The 20,834-nt window shown below is 39.1% G+C and overlaps 1 protein-coding gene across 24 annotated transcripts in view; it reads right to left on the reverse strand.

The window, feature by feature from the left end:
* The window catches only part of LOC129479284 (transducin-like enhancer protein 4), a 151,844-nt gene that overhangs the window by 39,058 nt on the left and 91,952 nt on the right, over positions 1-20,834 (reverse strand). Inside the window, exon 8 of one of the 24 annotated variants that reach the window (XM_055272166.2) lies at positions 15,708-15,717. The exons of the other annotated variants lie outside the window; for them this stretch is intronic. Within the exon in view, the coding sequence (XP_055128141.1) occupies positions 15,708-15,717 (10 nt within the window). The remainder of the gene's footprint in view (positions 1-15,707; positions 15,718-20,834) is intronic. 24 annotated transcript variants of the gene reach the window in all.

The raw sequence follows: 20,834 nt of genomic DNA on the forward strand, positions 1-20,834 counted from the left end.
AGAACTCTATCAAACATGTAAGAAGTGAAAACTACTTAAGTTCTATAAAAATGAAAGACGAGGAAAAAAGAATGTTACAATATTTTATTTTGTTTTGTTTTCTGAAAAGATTAGAGAAGGAAAAGATCTCCATTTGAGAGATATTTTTGAAGGGAGAGACAAGGAAGAAAATTTGGCACCCATGGGGCCACCACATATGACCACACAGGATATAGATGCTACAACTCCGGGAAACACCATAACATCGTAGATTCATGTGAATTGCGCTTCTGCATAACTTGTATGTAGCCATGGCAACACTAACCCAAGCCCATGAGCAAGTGAGGAGCATGGTGAGCTCGTTGCATCACCCACGGCTGGATCCAAGGGCAATTAGGATTTGGGAGAGAAGAAGAATGTAGGCTACATAAACGCAAACTGAGGCAATACTGTCATTATTGTTAATCTATAATTAATGTGTGTCTTCCCAGTGAAATGTGAGCTGCATGTGGGCAGAAATTTACTCAGGGTTTTCACCACAGTATCCCCAAAGCCTAAGTGCAGTGTCTGCACCTGACTAGATGATACCAAATGACAAAATTTTAAAAGCTTTTAACATGTAGAGTTCTGGGGCTTATTAAATGTAGATGCTCACTAGATTTAGCATCAGACAGCAAGTACTTCACTGATGATGAAACACAACTGACAGATAAACTTCGCTCTTGGGAGCCATTATTAGCTTCCTGGGGCTGCCACAACAAACCACCACAAACTAGGTGGCTTAAAGCAACAGACATTTATTTCTTGCGGTTCTGGAGCCTGCAAGTCTGAAATCAAGGCATTGGCAGGACCATGCTCCCTCCAAAGGCTCCAGGGAAGAATGCTTCTTTGCCTCTTCCAGCTTCTGGTGGTTGCTGGCAATCCTTGGCATTCCTCGGTTTGTGGCAGCACAACTCCAGTCTTTCCTCTTTGCTTTCTCATGGCCTTCCTTTCTGTGCCTCCTCTGTATCGTCAAACCTCTCTCTCCTTATAAGTACATGACTCACTGGATGCAGGGCCAACTTTATTCCCAGATGACCTCATCTTAACTCAATGACATCTGCCAAGACCCTATTTCTAAATAAAGTCACAGTCACAGGTACCGGGGATCAGAATTTTATTACATCTTTTTGAGACACAATTCAACCCGGAAGAGAAACCAACATTACAGATGTTTCGATATTTAGAAACCGGTTGGTTCAAAGCTTTTAAAAAAGTTTTAAAAAGATTAATATGCCTAAATAATGTGACTGATATATAAACTTTCTAAATTACAGTCATCCTTAGGTATCCATGGGGGTTTGGTTCCAGGACACTCCTCCCTCTCCCCTGCAGATACCAAAATCAGAGGGCACACAAGTCCCTGATATAAAATGATATAGTATCTGCATATAACCTAGACACATCCTCCTGTATATTTTAAATCATCTCTAGTTTATAATGCCTATTTATAGTATTACTTATAATACCTCTTTATAATATCTAAATCATCTCTATTATTTATAATACAATGTAAATGCTGTATGAATAGTTGTTACACTATATTTTTTATTTGAACTTTTTATTGTATTTTTTTTCCAAATACTTTCAACCTGTGGTTAGTTGAATCTGAGGATGTGGAACCAAGGAATATAGAGGGCCATCTGTACTTGGGAGTCAATTTGTGAAATCAGTAATGTCTCAATTATGAAGTTACTTCTGACGTGAAAATACCTTTTGGGTAAGTAATAAGCAAACTCAAGACATTTTTAATTCAAGCCAAAGTAGCTAAAAAACAAAAATCATGCACTCTTACATACTAATATTCTGCCAAGTAGTTAAGTGTGATAAGTGATGTTCAGACATATGACCTTCTGTTCAATCCAAATGAGTTATCTTAGGTATTTTGTGATGACTATTCTTGTGATTTAAGTACCTCATAATAAAATCCATGTTTCGTTTTGCTTTAGGAAAGGCTTGTATAATCCCCCTAGAGTAGTATTCTGATGAACACTCTTAAATTATATAATGCACCAGGTTCATTTCTGTTGCTACAATCACTTTCAAAGAAGATGGTTATAATACATTATCATTACAGCTATACAATCCAAGCTGAATTTTCCTTGGCTGAATTCCTAACATTTTAATGCTGAAATTGATCTGTTTTAAAAACATCATGTGAGGGGTTTTTAAATACCATACATGCCCAAGCTCTTTATTTTAAATGCTTTAGAAATGAGCTTGCATAAACAGAAAAAAAAAAATCTGTTCTCTAATCTAGCATTAAGCATATTTTAAAGAACAACGGGCATGTTTTCAAACTATTGCAGTATACAAATTACCCAGCAGGAATGAGGATAACAATGCTTCTTATATGGGTTTAGAACCCAGAGAAAGCTGACATTTCATCAAAGTTGTCTTGGAGACAATACTCTTTGTGTTATTTCAAACACGAGAGGTATGTATTTGGGTGTGGGCTATTTCTTGTGAAGCAGTCAGATGGTAAGGCTGCCAAGGTTCTAGTGCAGCGATGAGAAATGAGAAGGGAAGCACTGAAATTACCAAGCCGTTCACATGCACACGGGCCCAACCATGACGCATGTGCCAGGCTACAAGCCAGTCACCACTTGGGCAGACTTTCCTTTACTTCTAAAACTACTGTGTTAGACTGACTGCAATAGTGGCTGCAATTTTTCACACCTCCCTGTATCCACATTTGGTAACGCTCTGTCACTGATGCTAGACTCAGCCATATGACTTGCTTTGGCCAATGGCACAGTAGCACACATGATGCAAAGAGAGGCTCTCCTAGACTCTGCACTAGTGCCAAAAGAACAAGCCTTGGCTAGCCTGCTAGAGGGATACCATAGATACATGAGGGAGAGCCAGGTCAGTTGAGCTGAAGACGTTCTAGACCAGTGGTCTCCAATCTTTTTGGCACCAAGGAATGGTTTCATGGAAGACAATTTTTCCATGGACGCAGGTGGGGTGGCGGTAGTGGTTTGGTTTTGGGATGAAACTGTTCCACTTCAGATCATCAGGCAATAGTTAAGATTCTCATAAGGAGTGTACAACCTAGATCCCTGCATTGCACAGTTCACAATACAGTACGCATGCCTATGAGAATCTAATGCCACTGCTGATGAGACAGGAGGTGGAGCTCAGGTGGTAATGCTCACTCAGCCGCCACTCACCTCCCGCTGTGCAGCCTGGGTTCTAACAGGCCACAGGTCAGTACCGGCCTGTGGCCTGGGGTTTGGGGATCCCTGTTCTAGACCACCCAGCTGACTGTAGACATATAAGCAAATTCAAGCCCGGCCTAGAGAGAAAAGCTTCCACCAGAGCCAACACAGAGACTAATGAGATGTAGCAAACGCTTTCGATTTCATACCAGTATGTTTTGGAGAAAGTTCTTAGGTAGTAAGTAATTGCTAATATAACCATTTAATTGAGGATATGCATTATAGGAATAAATACTCCTTCTCATTTTTAAGACATCCATATTAGAAATAGATGAAAATAATGTAAATTAAAAAGCAACCTCATTTCTTTTGGTTCTCAGCCTTTCTACGGAATTATGGATATCTTAAGAAATGAGTCAGTATATGTATAAATGATAAACCATCGTCATAAGTTCATTCAGCTTCACCAACACCATTTCTGCACGTTCCATCACTGTACATGCCCTCCACAAAACTTTATTTGGATAGTATTATTACTACCATGTTAGTGATGAGCAAACAGAACTCCTGTGAGATTAGGTGACTGCTTAAGGTCACAAAGCTAGAGGAGTCAAGCTGGTATTAGAATGTAATATTTCTGACTCTAGGTCTCAACTGTTTTTTACTAATCTCCTAATACAAAACACAGAGAATATTTCAAGATCGGTGAGACTACCCACACCTTATCAGTTCATGGATTAAAAGGCAAGATATAAAAAGCTGTATGCTGATGTAACTTACATAATTTATAAAAAAAATAGAATGGCTTGCAGTATGATTCCTAAATTATACTGGTATTCCAGAATTACATAATTTAGACATGGCTCATTGTTGATTAAGGGACCAGAGTAATGGTGCCTTTGTAAAATTGGCATAGGTACCATGTAAACTCTTTAATTGGTTCTCTCCACATTTGAATATCAAAATAAGTTTCAACTTCATGTTTACGCTCAATTTAATTCTACCTAAGAGTTTCCTCCTGTGTACATTTCAAAAAGGGGAATGTACACATCTTTTAGGGTTCTCATTTCATGCAAAAAGTAACTATGAGCCCTGTAAGAATGACCACAGAGTCGGCCGACTCTTGAAGACAAAGGAGAATAGGAATGGAGAAGGAAAGAATCAATCTTAAAAATAGGAGCAGTAAGGTTGGGAGTTAAACTGATGGTCTACATCAAAGGTCAGCACATTTTTTTCTGTAAAGTGTTTGACAGCTTGACAACAATGATTTTAGGCTCTGCAACCCACATAAGGTCTTGTATATTTTTTTCTTTGTTTACTTGTTTACGCCCTGTCAAAAATGTAAAAACTATTCTTCCCTCACAGGCCACACAAAAACAAACTGGGAAGTAGATTTGGCCTGTGGGCCATAGTTTACTCATCCCTTTGTCTGTGTAAGAGCAAGAGAATGTAGTGTATTCCTACATTTTTTTATAACCTGATGATTGTCACCACAACAGTCATAACAAGTTTCCGGCATTCTCTTCTTAGGATGCTCTCAATAGGATCCAGGAGGTGAGATAATGGCTGTGGGCATAGGGTGATCTGCAACCCCAACCAAGAGTCATTTTACCACCCTGAGATGCTTGAGCATTTTCATTCTCATGATTTTAAATGCAGGGGAAAGGTCCTAAATTGTTACTTGATAACTTCAGTTATCAGGCACCTGAGTTTCATGGCTTAATTTATGCCTAGGACACTGGACAGGAAATTGCTGGCTGACTGGTTTGGAACAGCTGGCTGAACATTCCTCCCTCCCTTCACTGATTTATTCAAGAGTGTGACAAATGACTACTACAACGCAGGCCCCTCACAGGAATGCAGGAAGGCTCAAAGCTGAAAAGGACAAGGTTTTTGACCCCTTTGCCTCTTTTCAATGAAAGAGTTAGAGATAAGGTAAGCACACAAGTTCCAAGGCTGGACTTGGAAAAGGCATGTCAGGAAATCCTTGAGGGCCAGATGTGCTTTAGAATTCAGTATTTGGGGAATTTCCTAAAGGCAATATGATACATATACTCTAACAGGGGCTGGAATAACAGTCTATAATCAAATATTAATACACTTTTATATCACTTCAGGCCAGGTTCAGTTTTGTTACTGAATGACACGCAAAAAAAACCTTTCAGTTTTCAGAGCTTTCTGGATTTCAGAATAGTGGATAAGAGACTGTGGGCCTGCCTGATCTTAAAAAGAACCTGTATATTTATTTTCTCTTTTAAAATAAGTTTTAACTTAAGAAAACCACAGAATAGGATGCTTCCAGATCCAAACTCCAACCAAATGCCAATGTGCTGAATCTGAGTGGCCTTCTTTATGGCACCACATCTTAACAGGTTACCTGAGACACCAGTGAAGTAAGTTCAAACTAATCAAGATTTCACTCTTTTGGTAACATTTTCTTATGCTATCCAAGAGTCATTAAAAAAAATCAAATTATATATAACTATATTATATACCAAATTACACACACACATACACACACACACTCTCTCTCTCCCTCTCTGACTCCCTCTCTCCCTCTCTTACTCCCTCCTCCCTCCCTCTCTCTCTCTTTCTCTCCCTCCTTCCCTCCCTCCCTCCAGGAAGTAGTTAAGGAATCCTTGGAAAATATGTAGCCTATTTTTCCTAAAAAGTTATCCATGGAACCACTGAACAGATCTGTATCCATGTAGCTAGAAAAGTCAGTGTATCCTTAGAATGAGGACTTAGAATGTCTAGAATGTCCTTAATGTGGACATTCGATCTTCAATTCCTGAGAGAAATGTCCTAACATCCAGTAACATGAAAGCTAGAGATCTTTCGACTTTACTGGGTATGTATGCTGTCACTCTATAAGGAAAGAGCCTATATCCAATGGACCTTCACTTCTGCTACAACAATGTATGTGAAGAGCTCTTTACCATATGAAGCAAGCTCTTTATCAAAATCTAACAAATATATAACAGCTATTTTTATTTGTACGTCTAAACATAAAAAACAAAATAACATTACTGAGTTCGCTGATAGTGACTTCCTTTAACCACAGCAGATTAAGTATATCCAAGACTCATTCTACTTCATCAATACATAATTTTCCCCAGGGTGAATCTTAATTTTTGGATGTATTCACAGACTTAGAGAACTCCTAGTCCAAATATTTTGGTGTTAAATACTAAGTATTAATAAAAATACAGGTGAAGGGACTTGTCCGAGGTCCTGCAGCTAGTAAGAAGTGAAGTTAGGATTAGGGAAAGGTCTGTATGTGGTTTTCAATGCAAGCTTGCAATGAAAGTCTGCTGATAAACATGGACATTTACTCAATGTACATAGATTAACATCTACAATTTTTTTTTGCTTTAATGCATTAGGTTTATTATAAAGTCAGGATTATGACGAAAGAATGGTACTAATTATTGAACAGGCAGATTCACGTACATAACTTGACAGAGATCATTATCTGTGGACCTATGCATCTAGATGCTTGATGAGGCTATGCATGATTTTTTCTGCCTCATTTAATATATTTACAGTTCACATATCTAATTTCTTTAACTGAGACAGAGACTGCATACAGTATAAAACAGTGTACTGAATTTGTTTAGCAATGACATCACTCACTAGTTGCTTTGTTAACAAGCTACTGAATTTGATATTCATCTTTATACATAAACAAGCATTCAAAATAGAAGAGAGAAATTACACTAGAAGTACCTGGTAAGGTTAACCTTTCAGTACTCTTCCTTCTAAAGTTCCATAGTTAGATAAATGTGTAGAATCTCTTATACCACCCATTTCTGATTCTATAAGTAAAGGAGCATCCACAAATTGACCACATTTTTATAGAGGCGAAAACAATGACAAGCCTACAAAATTCACAAACAGGATAGTTGTGAAGATGCCACATATTAAAACTTCTGGAATAGTATAAGCTCAATTAAGTTTGTTTCCACAAAACCAAAAAAAATTGAATCCATCTCAGATTATATACAAATTCAAAACGCAGAATTGTTTTACAAAAAAAAAAAAAAAAAATGAAGAAACAACTATAACAAGTTATCAGGACCCATGATTACCAATTTAAAAAAATTAAAAAAGTTTCTATCACGGCATCTTGTCTCTACTGTTATCGTAGTCCAATACTTTCAGGTAAGTAGAGTTAACATTTTGAAGAAAAAGGAAAGGAAATCTTAGAATGAGACAACATACATAAAGCACACAGCCCAATGCCTGGTCCATGACACATGCTCAGGATGCTCTAGCTGTCTGGTTATTATTACTTCTGTCATGGACACATCTTCAAAAGGACAGAAAGTCATAAAGAGGCCACGAACTAAATTAATACTAGGCACTACAACTTTTAGCATGCAAATAGTGTTTTTGAATTAGCCAAAATTACTATTTTGAATACATGATACATTTACTGAGAACTGAGTAAAATGCCAGGCACTTCGCAATTATACACACTGTCTCATTTAATCTTTTAATAACCCAAAAAGATAGATATTATTATTGCTGCTATTGTTACTATTAAAAAGAATCTAGTTGGGGAAAACTGAGTAACTTGCTAAGTCATCTATCTCTAGTCTGCGATTTGAGCCCAAATCTATCCTTTTGGATTTTATACCACTATACCTTCTGTAATACTACGTTTTATTCATGGCTAAAACCATGGATGCATGGGAAATGCATCTTCAAACACATGAAATAAATTAAAATATTGAACAAATCTTTGATTTACATGTCTGAGGCAGCTCCAACATTTCACTGAGAATATCTATACAGAATAACATTTAGCTGAAACTAATAATTTGAGTTTTTTTAAAATAATAAAGCGCTGCTATTAAATATCAAATAAAAGAAATCATAGGGTTCATCATACATCAGAAGAACCTAAGTGGTTATGCAGTCGAGGAAACTGAGGCTCAGAGAGAAGAGACTCATAGATAAGGCTAGACGATGGCCACCCCTCCCCTGAATCTAGTCCAGTGCTCTTTCTACCATATTTCTGTTTGGCTTTTCTCTCTTTCCACATATTTTATTTAAAAAATAAAATAAAATACACTCAATAAGTTAGAGTATTGAGCCAAAATAGTTTCAGTGGTAACAAAAGCAGTAATTTATTTACTCTATTTGCTGTGCCCTTTGCCAGAAAGGCCTTGGGGAGGCACAGTGACCAAACAATATCTAAACAAACATGACTGACAATTAACAGATCATCAAATATGGCAGTAGTATAAAATGAGTGTAAAGTAGTTATCCCTTATTGTCACTCTACCAGGGCAATCTGGCTTCAAGCATCTTGTGTGATGCCTGTTATCTAACCAGTTCAAAGTGGCCAGTACAGGTTGAGCAGCCCTCACCTGAAAATCTGAAATTCAAAGTCCAACACTTTTGGAGCACCAACCTGACGCTCAAGGGAAATGCTCATTGGCGCATTTAAAATTTCAGATTTTTTAGATTTGGGATGCTCAACCCGTGAGTATAATGCAACTATTCCCAAATCTGAAAAAAACCCAAATCCAAAACACTTCTAGTCCCAAGCATTTCGGATAAGGGATACTGAACTGGTATAACATTCTAAGACATCATTGCTCACCTCACTTTAGCTCCCTAATGTAAAGCTGAGGATTGTGTTTAAAAGAGAAGCAAAATGACCAACCACAGTGGCAGTGACAGTGCTTAGTGAATCAAAGAAGAATCTTGAAAATGATTAAGCCACCAGTCACAAATAGCTGTTCATGACTACACATTCTGGATTTTAAGGATATACTGATTTCAGGATTTTATGTTTGTTTTAAAGTGGTTGGTTAAATGAAGAATAAATGAAATTTAATTTCCATGTCTTAATTGTTTTCATGTAGATTCACAAATTAATACAAGAAAATGCCTTTGTGAAGCCATGGGCCCCAATTTGGTATTCTTAAAGTATAAATCACTATGATATGCAGCCCTCAACTTAATTCCTTAGGCTGCCCCAACAATTTGATATAGCACTGGAATCAAGTTTTATTCTGTGACTGCCACCCAACTAAGGTACTAAGATGTCCTTCTCTGGAGGGTCAGGAGGAGATGGCAGGGAAAAAGGGAATGGAAGACTGGAAAGGAAAACAAAGAAAAGTAGGATACGCAAGTGGTCCCTACTTAATCCATGCCGTAAATCTCCAAAAGTCAGCTGATAGGAAACAAGAGCCAAAACATTGCAAATATAAGTGCTTGTTCATCAATTAGGGAAGGGCAGAAAGGACAAAGAGATTTAAAAATTATAGCTACTTAAGTTATAAAGTATTATCACTACATCTGATTAGTGGTTATAAAAAAAAAAAACAACCAAACAAAAACTACCCTTTTTTCTTCATGAAATAAAAATGACATCCAGCTAGAAAATCCAAATTTGGGGATTCTGTTACTGCAAGAATATTCCTATTAACCTCCAGCAAACTGATGAGGCTACAAGTTAAAATCTTTGTCGGATTTTTCATCTGCATACATTTTAATTAATCAGATAGCAGATTCTGAGCTGGTAGAAGAGGAGGATACATCTGTTGGATATGAGAAATTTAACACAAAAACACGCACGGGACTGTGTGATGACATTCCAACATGCTCCAAAGTGAAATGGCCTTGAACCACCATTTTGAAAGTCCACAAAATGTGAAGTATTAAAACATCCTGCCCCACGTGACAAGTTTACACTCTAAGGGCATACGACAGACAAGTCACATGAAACGAACACATCACAACAGCACTATTATAAATACACATATACAAAATCGATACTTTGGATTTTTGCTGATCTGACAGGAAAAGAAGGAAGCTCCTATAATCTTAAGTATTTTCCTAAGTGGCAGGCCCCTTGCTGGGGCTCCTCCTATCTCTAATCTTTGCGTTTTGCCTACACCAAGTAAGGTACATCCAGATAAGGGTTTAAAACTGACCCTATAATAGAGAGAATGAGCATGGGCTCTGAAGACTAACTGAATCCTAGTCAGCTCATCACTTATGTTCTGGGTAAGCCATGGGCAACTTACTTAGTCTCACTGTGTCTCACTTTCCTCATCTGCAACATGGAGATGATAGCAAACTCAACCCTAATGGGCTCTTCTGATGATAGCACAGAGTATATGCACCCACAGTGCTAATTATTATTCATGTCCAAGGTCATAAAGCTAGCAGGGGCAGAGCTGTCTCCAGAGCCCATTGCAATGGCTACAAAGCACATGGTTTTCACTCTATACTAAGCAGCCTTCTAGTGATTTTCCTTAAACGTTGAGAAAAGCAATAAGCGACCTCTCAACTCTTTTATCTGGGAAGCGATCCCCATTGGGGAGGGAAGCCTGAAGCCTGGGAGGACTAAAGAGGGCAAGGGTAATTAGGAGGAAGAAGAACCCTGGGTTCTGAACCCAGGGACAGGTAGAGTCAGGAAACATTAAGCAGAACGGCCCTACAAACCCCAGGAAGGCATGGAGAGGCATGACTGGAACCAACTGACCAGGGGTCGGGGCAAAAACCACTCACATGCAGCAATGGCCATCCACTCTATTTTGAGCCTGTGTTTTGTTTCATATTTACTGTGTTTGATCAGGTTGTACCCTGTGGTTTTGGTGGCTGACAAGAAATGAAATATAAATTATGCTACTACTTCAATAGTTTTTAGTGGGAAATTATTCTGTTAAATGCAAGAAAAACTTTTCAGGTATAAAAGTATAAGAAACTAAAATAGGCAAGGAGGAAACCAATCAGAAACCAGAATTTCATTTGGAGTAGTCTCTTCCCACAAAAAACACATACTGTAAAATGGAACTATGCAGAAAATAATTTGAAAGGTAAACTACACTTTTAAAATCATATAGTTCCAAAGGTAAATAAACATTTTTGGAATCACTGCCAATTGCCTATATGAATTCCAAGAGGTAAGGAACGCATGAAAGAAAAACTCCAAGACTAATTCACATTATTTTGCCTTAATGGAATTGGGTTACATTCAATATTGTTTTAAGTAAGTGGACCACTGGCTGGGGTCTAGAAATTGTTTGGTTAGAGGGATATCTTTGTTGTAATATTTGTTATAATCAGATTTGATTTGTACATCTCCCAAAACAAATGTTGTGACACTATAAAAAAATTTCAGGATCTTAGGCCAAACACAACTAGCTCTTTCAAAATTTCATTCCTTGCAGAATGAAAAGACTGTACAATTCTCTCTGATATTTATTCTGAATATTTCAGTGATGTATCCTCCACGTTCCTGAAAGCCAAAGGCACATAATTTATAGCAGGGTTTCTAAAACCGTGCCCTTTTCACTGGTTGCTGGCATTTAAAGCACGTTTTCACACATCTTGCAATGTTCTAAGACTATCCACATTGACTGGAATTATATTTTAAAAGCATTTTTAATTGAGTCCCTGTGCTGAGAGTTTTCTGTGCTCCACCTGCCCTCACTTGCACTTGTTTCTTTAACAGAACTCTAACCGTTGCTGTAGAAAGTTTCCACTTAATCTGGTGCTTCCTCTTAGGGTTTTCTGAGCTACAGAAACACATGTTCCTTTCCCTTATCTTTTAAGTAACATACATCTCTACAAAGAAACACAACTGATGCTAAGTTCTGGTAACCAGAGCAATGTGAATCCCTCTTAATCAAATTCCAAACCTGAGCTAAGCAAGCAAAAGTGGCATCTCAGGTAGGTGATAAAGTAAAGAGTAACAAAGATTCAAGAATTCTCAAGCACAGCTGACCCCACAAAGGCTTCTTGGGCCTTTGGTGAAGATTCCACTTCTCTAAAAACAAAGGTCTGGCAGTTGGTAAGAATGAACTGCCTCAAATATGGCCTCATATTTCCCAGGTCCTCTGTCTCACAAAAACAGGTCATGCAGGAAGCTGACTCTATACATCCAGAGGTAGAAAACATGTAGAAAAACAGATCCACTTGAAAGACATCTCCTAAACCTTTGCCAGATCCACCCTGGCTCGTGTGGGAAGCTGAAATCCTGTCTGCTCAGGGGCCCCTCACTGCCCGCCCACAGTGGGAAACTTGGCCATGTTGGCTGGTTATTCTGGATTCTCCTGTGGGAAAACCACACTCTTCCCATGAGGGCAAACACTCTTATGCCCAGTGTGTATCTTGTTTCCAGGACTCTGGCCCCTTTGTCGTTCTTATTAAGAAAACATGAAATCTGCTAGAGCCCTGTTGGTATAACTCTTTGAGCAACCTGAATTTCCATTCTGGGCACCCTCTCTCCCCAGGACAGGAGGGCTCCTTCATGTTGTAGCTCTGGAAGACAACTATGTAGCAGGGCACTAATCACTGAAAGGCCACCCCCCTCACCCCCAACACCCCTGCAAAAAACAAAAAAAACAAAAAAAACCAGTGTTTTGTTTCAATGGCCTAAAACGCATAGGCCATATAAAATCTTCCAGACTGACATTTTTTTTTTAACGGAGAAACTGAGGCTAATCTTCACTGCAAACAAAGCAGCCAGCGATCACACTATGAGAGGCGTTCATGTCTTGAATAGAGGTGGGAGTATAGTCCTTAACCTCCCCTGCTGAACCAGGTCTGCTGTTCCCCAGCACCCTGAATACTGCAATCACTCGTTTCCCTTCAGTCATACCTCTGTCGAAGTCCATACCAAGGCTGACTCACTGCCTTGTGAGACTCCTCAGTTAACTCAGTCTGAAGAAAAGAAGCTGCAAATAAATCAGTATTACAGTGCAGGGATGTGGGTTCTTTCCCCAAACAGCCAACCTTATTGACAGGGATTAGGTGTATTAATAGTAAAATAATGAAAAGCAGCAAGAGTCTCTCCTGCTCGACAAGCATCTGTTGGGTATACTCCCTCTCCCCACACAATTAGAGGAACGCCAGAATTGTTATGGTTTACAACACTGGAGGGAGAAGTCCATTTTACAGATAATCTGACATGAAAATAAAAGAGGCTCTCTGCAAAAACGGTAAACTGTGAGATCACAGTCCTCGGGCCACTCGTTCAGCTCGTCAGGGTAGTTACTAGCTTTTCCTACCAGTAGAAGCACACAACACTAGCACAGCAGGTGAATGTCTTTTAAAACCAGGATTTAGACTGACAGGAACCCACAAGGTTCTCCCTCTTTGGTCTCCAATTTCATCCATTATGAGCAGCAAGTAGTTTTGCTGTAAAATACATAAAAGTCACATTCTCAGCCAAGGTTGAACTATCCCTAAACAAAAAATCCCCAATGGAATTAAATATGTGCTCGGATCAGCTAAAGTTAATTCTCAACCATCTGCATGTACAAGATCCATTTTGTAGATTTTTTTTAGGCAAAATTTAATCTCAGAATAATTTCCCTGTGGCCTGGCACACTTCTAGTTTGCTCCTTTCTGCTGTTAATTTAGTGTTTGTTTGTGGAATGCAAGTTAATTTAAATATTAACCCTCCAAAGAATAAACATAACTAGGTCATTTTCAAATTACTCATACTGTACACTAAAAAAAAACAAACAAAAAAATAAGGACCTACTATATTGGGCAACTTTACCACTCCCATGTTACACAGATAGAGAAGGAGATTGCCAAAAATCACAAGGATGGTAAACAGCATAAGGCAGGATTTGAACCCAGACCACCTGGTTCCAGAGGATGAGTGTCTAGCTGGTATTGCTACACTGTTTCCTGCCTACTGGCTGTCTAGAGTTCATAGCACGTCACATGCACAGAAGTAGACAGGTCCCAACACACACCAGCTTCCCAACCTTAAGAAATGCAGTTTGAACAGAGTATGTAGAGTCACCTTGAGTCACCGTTTACAAGGGTGATATTTTAGCTTTAAAAGCACAGCAAACATGAATACCTGCTTGAGCAGTGGGAAAGGAGGGGGAGGAAAGACTGAGGCATATCTGTCTGCAAAACAGGTCTTTTCCAGAATATGCTTACCCTTGCATCTCTGGTCACTGCCTGAGGGTGCAGTGTACCAATCTTTTTCACGTGGCCTAAGTAAATTTCTCTTGAACTCATTTTCATTTGTGAGCCTTTTGTTGTGCTTTTGCCCAGGGTCTCAAAATTTTGGAGTCATGCTGAGTCAAGTCGGTGTAGTCTCAGTCTTTCTTTCTTCTGCCTTGTTAATGGTGATAAACTTCTTGCCTTATTGTCTTCTCAAGTTTTTTTTTTCTTTTTTTTCTTATTGAACTATTACTCATTTTATTCTTTAGATATTCCCTCTAAGGTGAGTCTTTTCAAGTTTTCTACTTGCACGATTTCCCTACCTCCTCTCTTGAGTAATAAACCCTGGAAGAACTACCAACTGCTTAATCACATAGATGCATTTATCCCCATTCAGTGTCTGTCATTTCAGGGGTTTCTTCCTCATGAACTTCAGATCTAGGCCTTTACACTTGACCATCTAGTACTGAAACAAGCAAAATATCTTCTGAGAGCTGAAACGTGGGGAGCATTCATGTACCTTTTTTGAGTGGAGCACAGCCATGTAATGCATGCCCCCATTTCTGAGAAAATCCTGACCTCTTCTCACTGGGAACTGCTCTCTAGGATCAAGATGCTGCAAAGACTAAAACAATTGGCCATTCCCACTTTTAACAAACTCAGTAAATGTCTATTCTTTCCTGATTTGGTCACATGAAGTACTGGAACAAGCACAATTACACAAAGGAATAATCCATTCTTTTTGTCACCAGTTGCAGAGGGGAATCCAATAAATGAGGTTGGAGAACAGAATGTTGAGAGGAAGCCTTAGCCTCTTCCTTGCTCAGACACTGGGTGAAATAATACCAACAAAACAAAGTGAGTGATGGTGCCCAGAGCGCCATAGACCAAAACTGCAGACCAAACAAAAAGATATAGCTTAATTTTCCTGACCATTCAAATATATTTTTAGTAACTCTTCAACTATCACTGAAACGCACTCTTCCAAAAGGCATTTTAATTGCCTAAATACAGTTTCTGCCTATTCTTGCCCATGTTTTTAAACATTTTTCCGGCCTCACTACTTATTCCAAATCTTCTACTTGTCAGAGAAGGCATATTCCGTGACAATTTCCATCTGTCAAACGGTGGTGAGTTTTGCTGGCTTTTAAACAATTGCCATAGACCTATTTAGATAAACTGTTCGGAAGGACCTATCTCTGAAGCCTAACCACCTCCACTGACCATGTGTGCACTGAAAATGAACCCCTCAGCTTCTGAGTCAATACTCAAGGGGAACTTTCATTCGGAGACATTTTAAAGGAAGAAATATGCATACAATTCTAAGCCAGGAAGACTTTATATTTTGGTTTGTGATAGGGAAAATACATGCACAAATGAAGCCTGGGGAAGCCTAAATGCAAAATAAAATAATCGAGCAGAAGGATGGCGGGCTTCTCCGACACTCAATCATTTTCAGTCACACTATGTTGTCCAGTAACCTGCATTGATAATTCCTCATGAATAAAATGCCAGCATTATCATCTGCAGCTACATTGTTGACATGCTTTTGCTATTTCACTAAAAATACCATTAATTTTCTGGCTTCACAACAGCTGAGCTACTCCCCATTTGAATATACAAAAGAGTATTTTGTTTAAAGCAAATTAAAAGCGTTCCAGTAGATGACTTCCATTTTGCTAGCTATACTATTTTAGCATATACTGTTCTTCTTAATCCTCCCCACCTCAAAGTCATGCCTGTCATCTCCCCAGTCCAAAATACTTCTATTATTTAAATTTTGTTTTAAGTTGAGGAGGGGGAATCTGGAAACTATTTCTGTTGTAACATTCTTGGCCTGCAAGCCACCTGACTGTCATGGTAAAGAGTGTGGCTTTTTGAGGGTTACAAGACATGGTGACCTCCTTGATTCTCTCACCTCTGTGAGCCAAGGTACATAAGCAACAAAATTTTCCAGTTTGGTATCAGAAGGGTAAACTGCTAAACACACACACCGAATACACCTTCCATTTCCCATCTAGATACGTTCCGACATCCTCCACTTAAGTCAGAAAGAAAACCACTACTCCTGCCAAGCCCTCCTGGCATCTCACCACTTTATTTGTTCCCATTTGTATCTAATGCTTTTGTCAACAGTTCAACAAAAGTCAAAGCAAACAACCCACTGCAAACACTGGGGGTAACAGCAACAAGCATGAATCCTTCACAATTATCCAGCCCAGCTGCTCACAGCTCGTCTGGGCTGCTTTCATTAACAACAATGTCAACATAAGACTGAAACCCACCCAATAACTAGATGGGTCAATACCGCCACTGTATACCCTCTGTAGGAGGAAACGCTGTTCTCCTTTGTTGCTTGGGCAAACATGTAGAATAATTCAGTCAGATGGACAAGTGCTTGTCTAATGATTTGTTATGTGAATTATTCAACGACTTTTCATGTAAACTACTAAACAGGGCTCTTCAAATATTTCTGCGGCACTTCCAGCTGTCCAACTGCAGAAGTGCACAAAAGGAACAAAGGCAGATGAAAAGAGAAATCATGACCCGAGTTAGTTCCCAGTGATAATCTTTAGTTTAAGAATCTCGAATCTTCATGACTAATCCTTTTAGGCCTAACCCTTGCCTGGCATTTTCACTAGTGTCCAATCTTTACTATGTGGACCAGATCGAGGGTGGGGTTGTGTAGAAAATCCTGACTTCGAAGCTCCACACTATCTTTACCTTGCTCAGCTTAGAAGATACCCCCCCCTCCACCTTCTTTTCACAAGCGCTTCCAACAGGTAGGATACGCATTTAGGATTTTTAATGGAGTATAAAAACACAGACATCTGTAAACAGACCACAAAACACAGTGTCAAAGAGATTACCTTTTATGTTTTATATATATATATATATATGTGTGTGTGTATGTATATGTTATATTTTAGAATTCCCTGGATGAATTTTGATTAAAACTGTTGACATTTATTTAACAAAGAATTATTTTAAGATAAAACAGTTCTAAGTTCCCTTTCTTTCCTCTTAAGTGTATAGCTTATGAAATCATGTACAAACCAAGCAGCCTGGCGAGGAGAAGGGCCCCTGACTTGGGCCCTGGCCCTCAGTTGGCTGAGCCCCACCCTGTAAGACCAAGGGGGCATGCCCACACACAGCCTTTGTCTGTGGCCTCTACACCATGAGCTGGGTACCCAGGACCCTGAAATTCCCTGCCCTAACACCCCAGGCCCACTTCCAGGGTTTACTCAGTCCTCTTCCTGAGGCCTCCCAGGGTTAGATCAAGCTGCTGGTTTGAGTGTGTCTAGATCTGGGCGCAGCTGTGGGGGTTCGACGAAGCTTTGAAGTAAGAACTAGGGTGTGTACAAGAAAATACATGAGGGCCCACATGGTTAAAGCAATGAACTCCAAAGTGCCTGAGAATTTTAAATTCCAACCTGGTCTTTCAGGTTATCATGAAGGTGTTTTTATTTATTGGATTTATAACTTTTAAATACTTCAGTATATGGTATGAGGGCCTCCATTTGGACTCTTTCACTGGCCCTGGGTAGGCCCAACAGGTAAGTATCAGGTACAGTTTTTGGTAGTCCAGTCTTGAAATGCTGAAGCCACTGCAATCACCAAATGTTTCCATGTAATGTTGTGTGTCTAAGAAAACAAGCAGCATTTTTTTCCCCTAAACATTTTCACTTTTATAGATCCACATATCTACAACACTAATTAAAGTGCTGATTTTATTTCTATTACTGCTTTTAAAACACAGTAAGAGTCGAAAAGTTAAAAATAAAATTCAAGAATTATGGCTATTTACCAGCCTAGTACATAGGAACATGATAGAGATTTTAAGAAACTGTTAAACACAGATGAAGGGGTGGGGTGCGATGGCTCACGCCTCCAACACTTTGGGAGGCTGAGGTGGGTGGATCACTTGAGGTCAGAAGTTCGAAACCAGCCTGGCCGACATGGTGAAACCACATCTTTACTAAAAAATACCAAAAAAAAAATTATCCAGGTGAGTGGTGGCACGTGCCTGTAATCCCAGTTACTTGGGAGGCTGAGGCAGGAGAATCGCTTGAACCCAGGCAGCGAGCCGAGATCATGCCACTGCACTCCAGCTGCAGCTTAGGTGACAGAGGGAGACTCCATCTCAAAAAAAAAAACAAAAAAACAAAAACAAAAACACACAGATGAAGGAAGCAGCAGAGATTCATACTCATTCCACCTCATTCCCACTTCTCACTCTAGCCAGTTTACTCACTGCCACTTGTAATTGTGGAATTTCTACGTTTTACCACCAGTGTCCAGAGATTTTTAGTTCTTGGCATAAAAAATTGTGCTTTCAAAAACCAAATAATAGTCCAAGACATAGAAACAAAATTTGAGAATTTTACTTCCTTCTAAAGGTCTCTAACAATCCGTGTTAACTGTTCTACTTCTGAAGCTGGCTTCAAGTAACAACTAGAAAGCTGGCAATTTTTAAAAATACTCTTGAAAGAAGAAAACATCATCAGAGCTAAATGGGAGCAGCAAAGGAACAAATAAATTTACTTATTTTTAAAACAGAGAAACCACCTGAAAAGCAAGTGAGGGTATTCAAATGCCAAAAAATCAGATGATAAATATTTTAGCTCTATAGTTCAATTGTTTTGCTGATTCCTCAAAACACTTTCTGAATTCGAGTAAAAGGCCCATATCCAGATTGGGGGTGGACAGAATGTTGCCACTGGCATTACTGTCAGCGTTTGCTAAAGGTTCATGTTTGCATGTATTTGCACATCAGCCCTGGCAGCTTCCTGGGAAGACTGCCTTCAGAGCTAGTCCTCCAATCATCATAAACTGGTTTTATATGCACATTTTAAAGAATTCAGGACTCACCAGAAGCTCTAAGAAATGAAGAGGAACGATCCATTAATATATTTTATTCTACTCAGAAGGCAGCATATCGCAGTTCCATATTTTAATAGGAAAATGATCTGAAGGAAGGGATTGTATCTAATCTTTACTGTGCATCCCCAATGCAGTACAGGCCTGTTTGCCCTCCAGCTGCTGAATCAATACCTACTGATTTAAATATTTTATTTAGACTGCAAGTTCATCTATCAATACCAACAGGTTTCAAAGTCAGGAACCATTAAAATAATTTTTAGTCAGTTGTCTAACAAAAAAAAATCAGAAAAATCTCTCAGCTACATATAGAGGTATAGCTGTGCCTTTTTAATAATCAAAGGAAAACATATACAGAATTGACAAGGAGTTCTTCCCACCTAAATACCTTTCAGTACTAATGCAATCAAACAAATCAAATGGACTATTATGTAGCAGAAACTTTTGTTTTAATACATTTGTTATAAAGGAAATTTTCACCCTAATAATCAAATAGACTACATCCATCATGAAACATTTCATATGTAATATTCTTCTTTCATTTCTCCCCAGGAAAGAGGGTTGACCCATAAGGAAGAATGGAGAGAGAGAAAAAAAGGGAGGCACAAAGAGAAAAAAGGAAGAAAAGAGACAGGAATTGAAAATGACAAGGGTGAGCAAAATAGTTTACAAGTGAACATCTGGTATTGACAGGAGGAACTGAACATGGTCTGTACAGTCATGCTGAAGTCTAGAAGGAGGATGGCAATTTGAAAAAATGGAAGGAAGAAGTGGCAGCGGGAGGCAGGAGGAGGGAAAGAACAGAAGAGGTCAGGGGTGGAGGAGTAACTAACTAACCAAAGTACTGTTCCTGGATGCTTACGTATTTACTCATTGTTTGCTCTATTCTCCCAAAGGCAAAAATGTCACCAGCTTAGTTTAAAATTTCCTTAAATAAGGTCAGACTAGGTTACTACCAGATTTTATCATCAAAACAGATCCCAGCCTACGCATCCAATTCAGGAGTCTCATTCAGAGCAGTGACAGTCCAATATGGTCTGGTTATAATCCCTGAGGCGGGGGCTGGGCCAAGGAGGTGGAATAACTCAGCTTTCAAGTCCTGATAACTGTGGTACAAACACAAGTGATTATTTCAATTTTCTCTGCAGATTATTTTTTCAGGGCAACCCAATAAACCCAATAATGCCCAGATTTACTAGAAAATTTTTTATTCATTTCCCCATGCACCAGAAAGTAAGCTAATAACATCCCGCCGAGAGTGCTGTCAGGCTAAATCCCTGCACTGCTGAATGCACTGCCGGGATAAATCTCCCTTCACTTTCCATTCCGCTATCCACTTTAGGGCAAGGCCCTGGGGACTGCTCCAGATTACCCCTCTGCACGCAGTGTCACAGGCACAAGCCCGAGTGGTCCAATCAGTGCCAAGAAAAGAACAAACTAAAAAAGATTAATTCACAGATGTTCATGCATTTCACATACACTGTGCCCCATGGCCCGTTGCTAGGGCAACGGGAGACCACCAGTGCGCGCTTTATTGGCTTTATGAAGTGCATCTCGGGGACTATAGTCCGAGAAACGCTGCATAATAATAGTGTGGCTTTTCTGAAGCCTTGTTTTGTGTTTATCCACATTTAACCTTCTGAGTATTATAAAGAGCACCCTTACACATAGCTTTCAAGTACTCCTCCCTCCTCCCCAAAATTGCCACAACTTTCTATCTAGAAACATTAAATTGCATCTCTTAGGGGTCCATTTTGGGAAGACCCATGTTTATATTGCTCAACCAGTTCCGTGACAAAAAAAAAAAAAAAAATCTACAACCATTTAAAGATCACTACT

Source organism: Symphalangus syndactylus, chromosome 3, assembly GCF_028878055.3.
Source record: "Symphalangus syndactylus isolate Jambi chromosome 3, NHGRI_mSymSyn1-v2.1_pri, whole genome shotgun sequence".
Lineage (NCBI taxonomy): Eukaryota > Metazoa > Chordata > Mammalia > Primates > Hylobatidae > Symphalangus > Symphalangus syndactylus.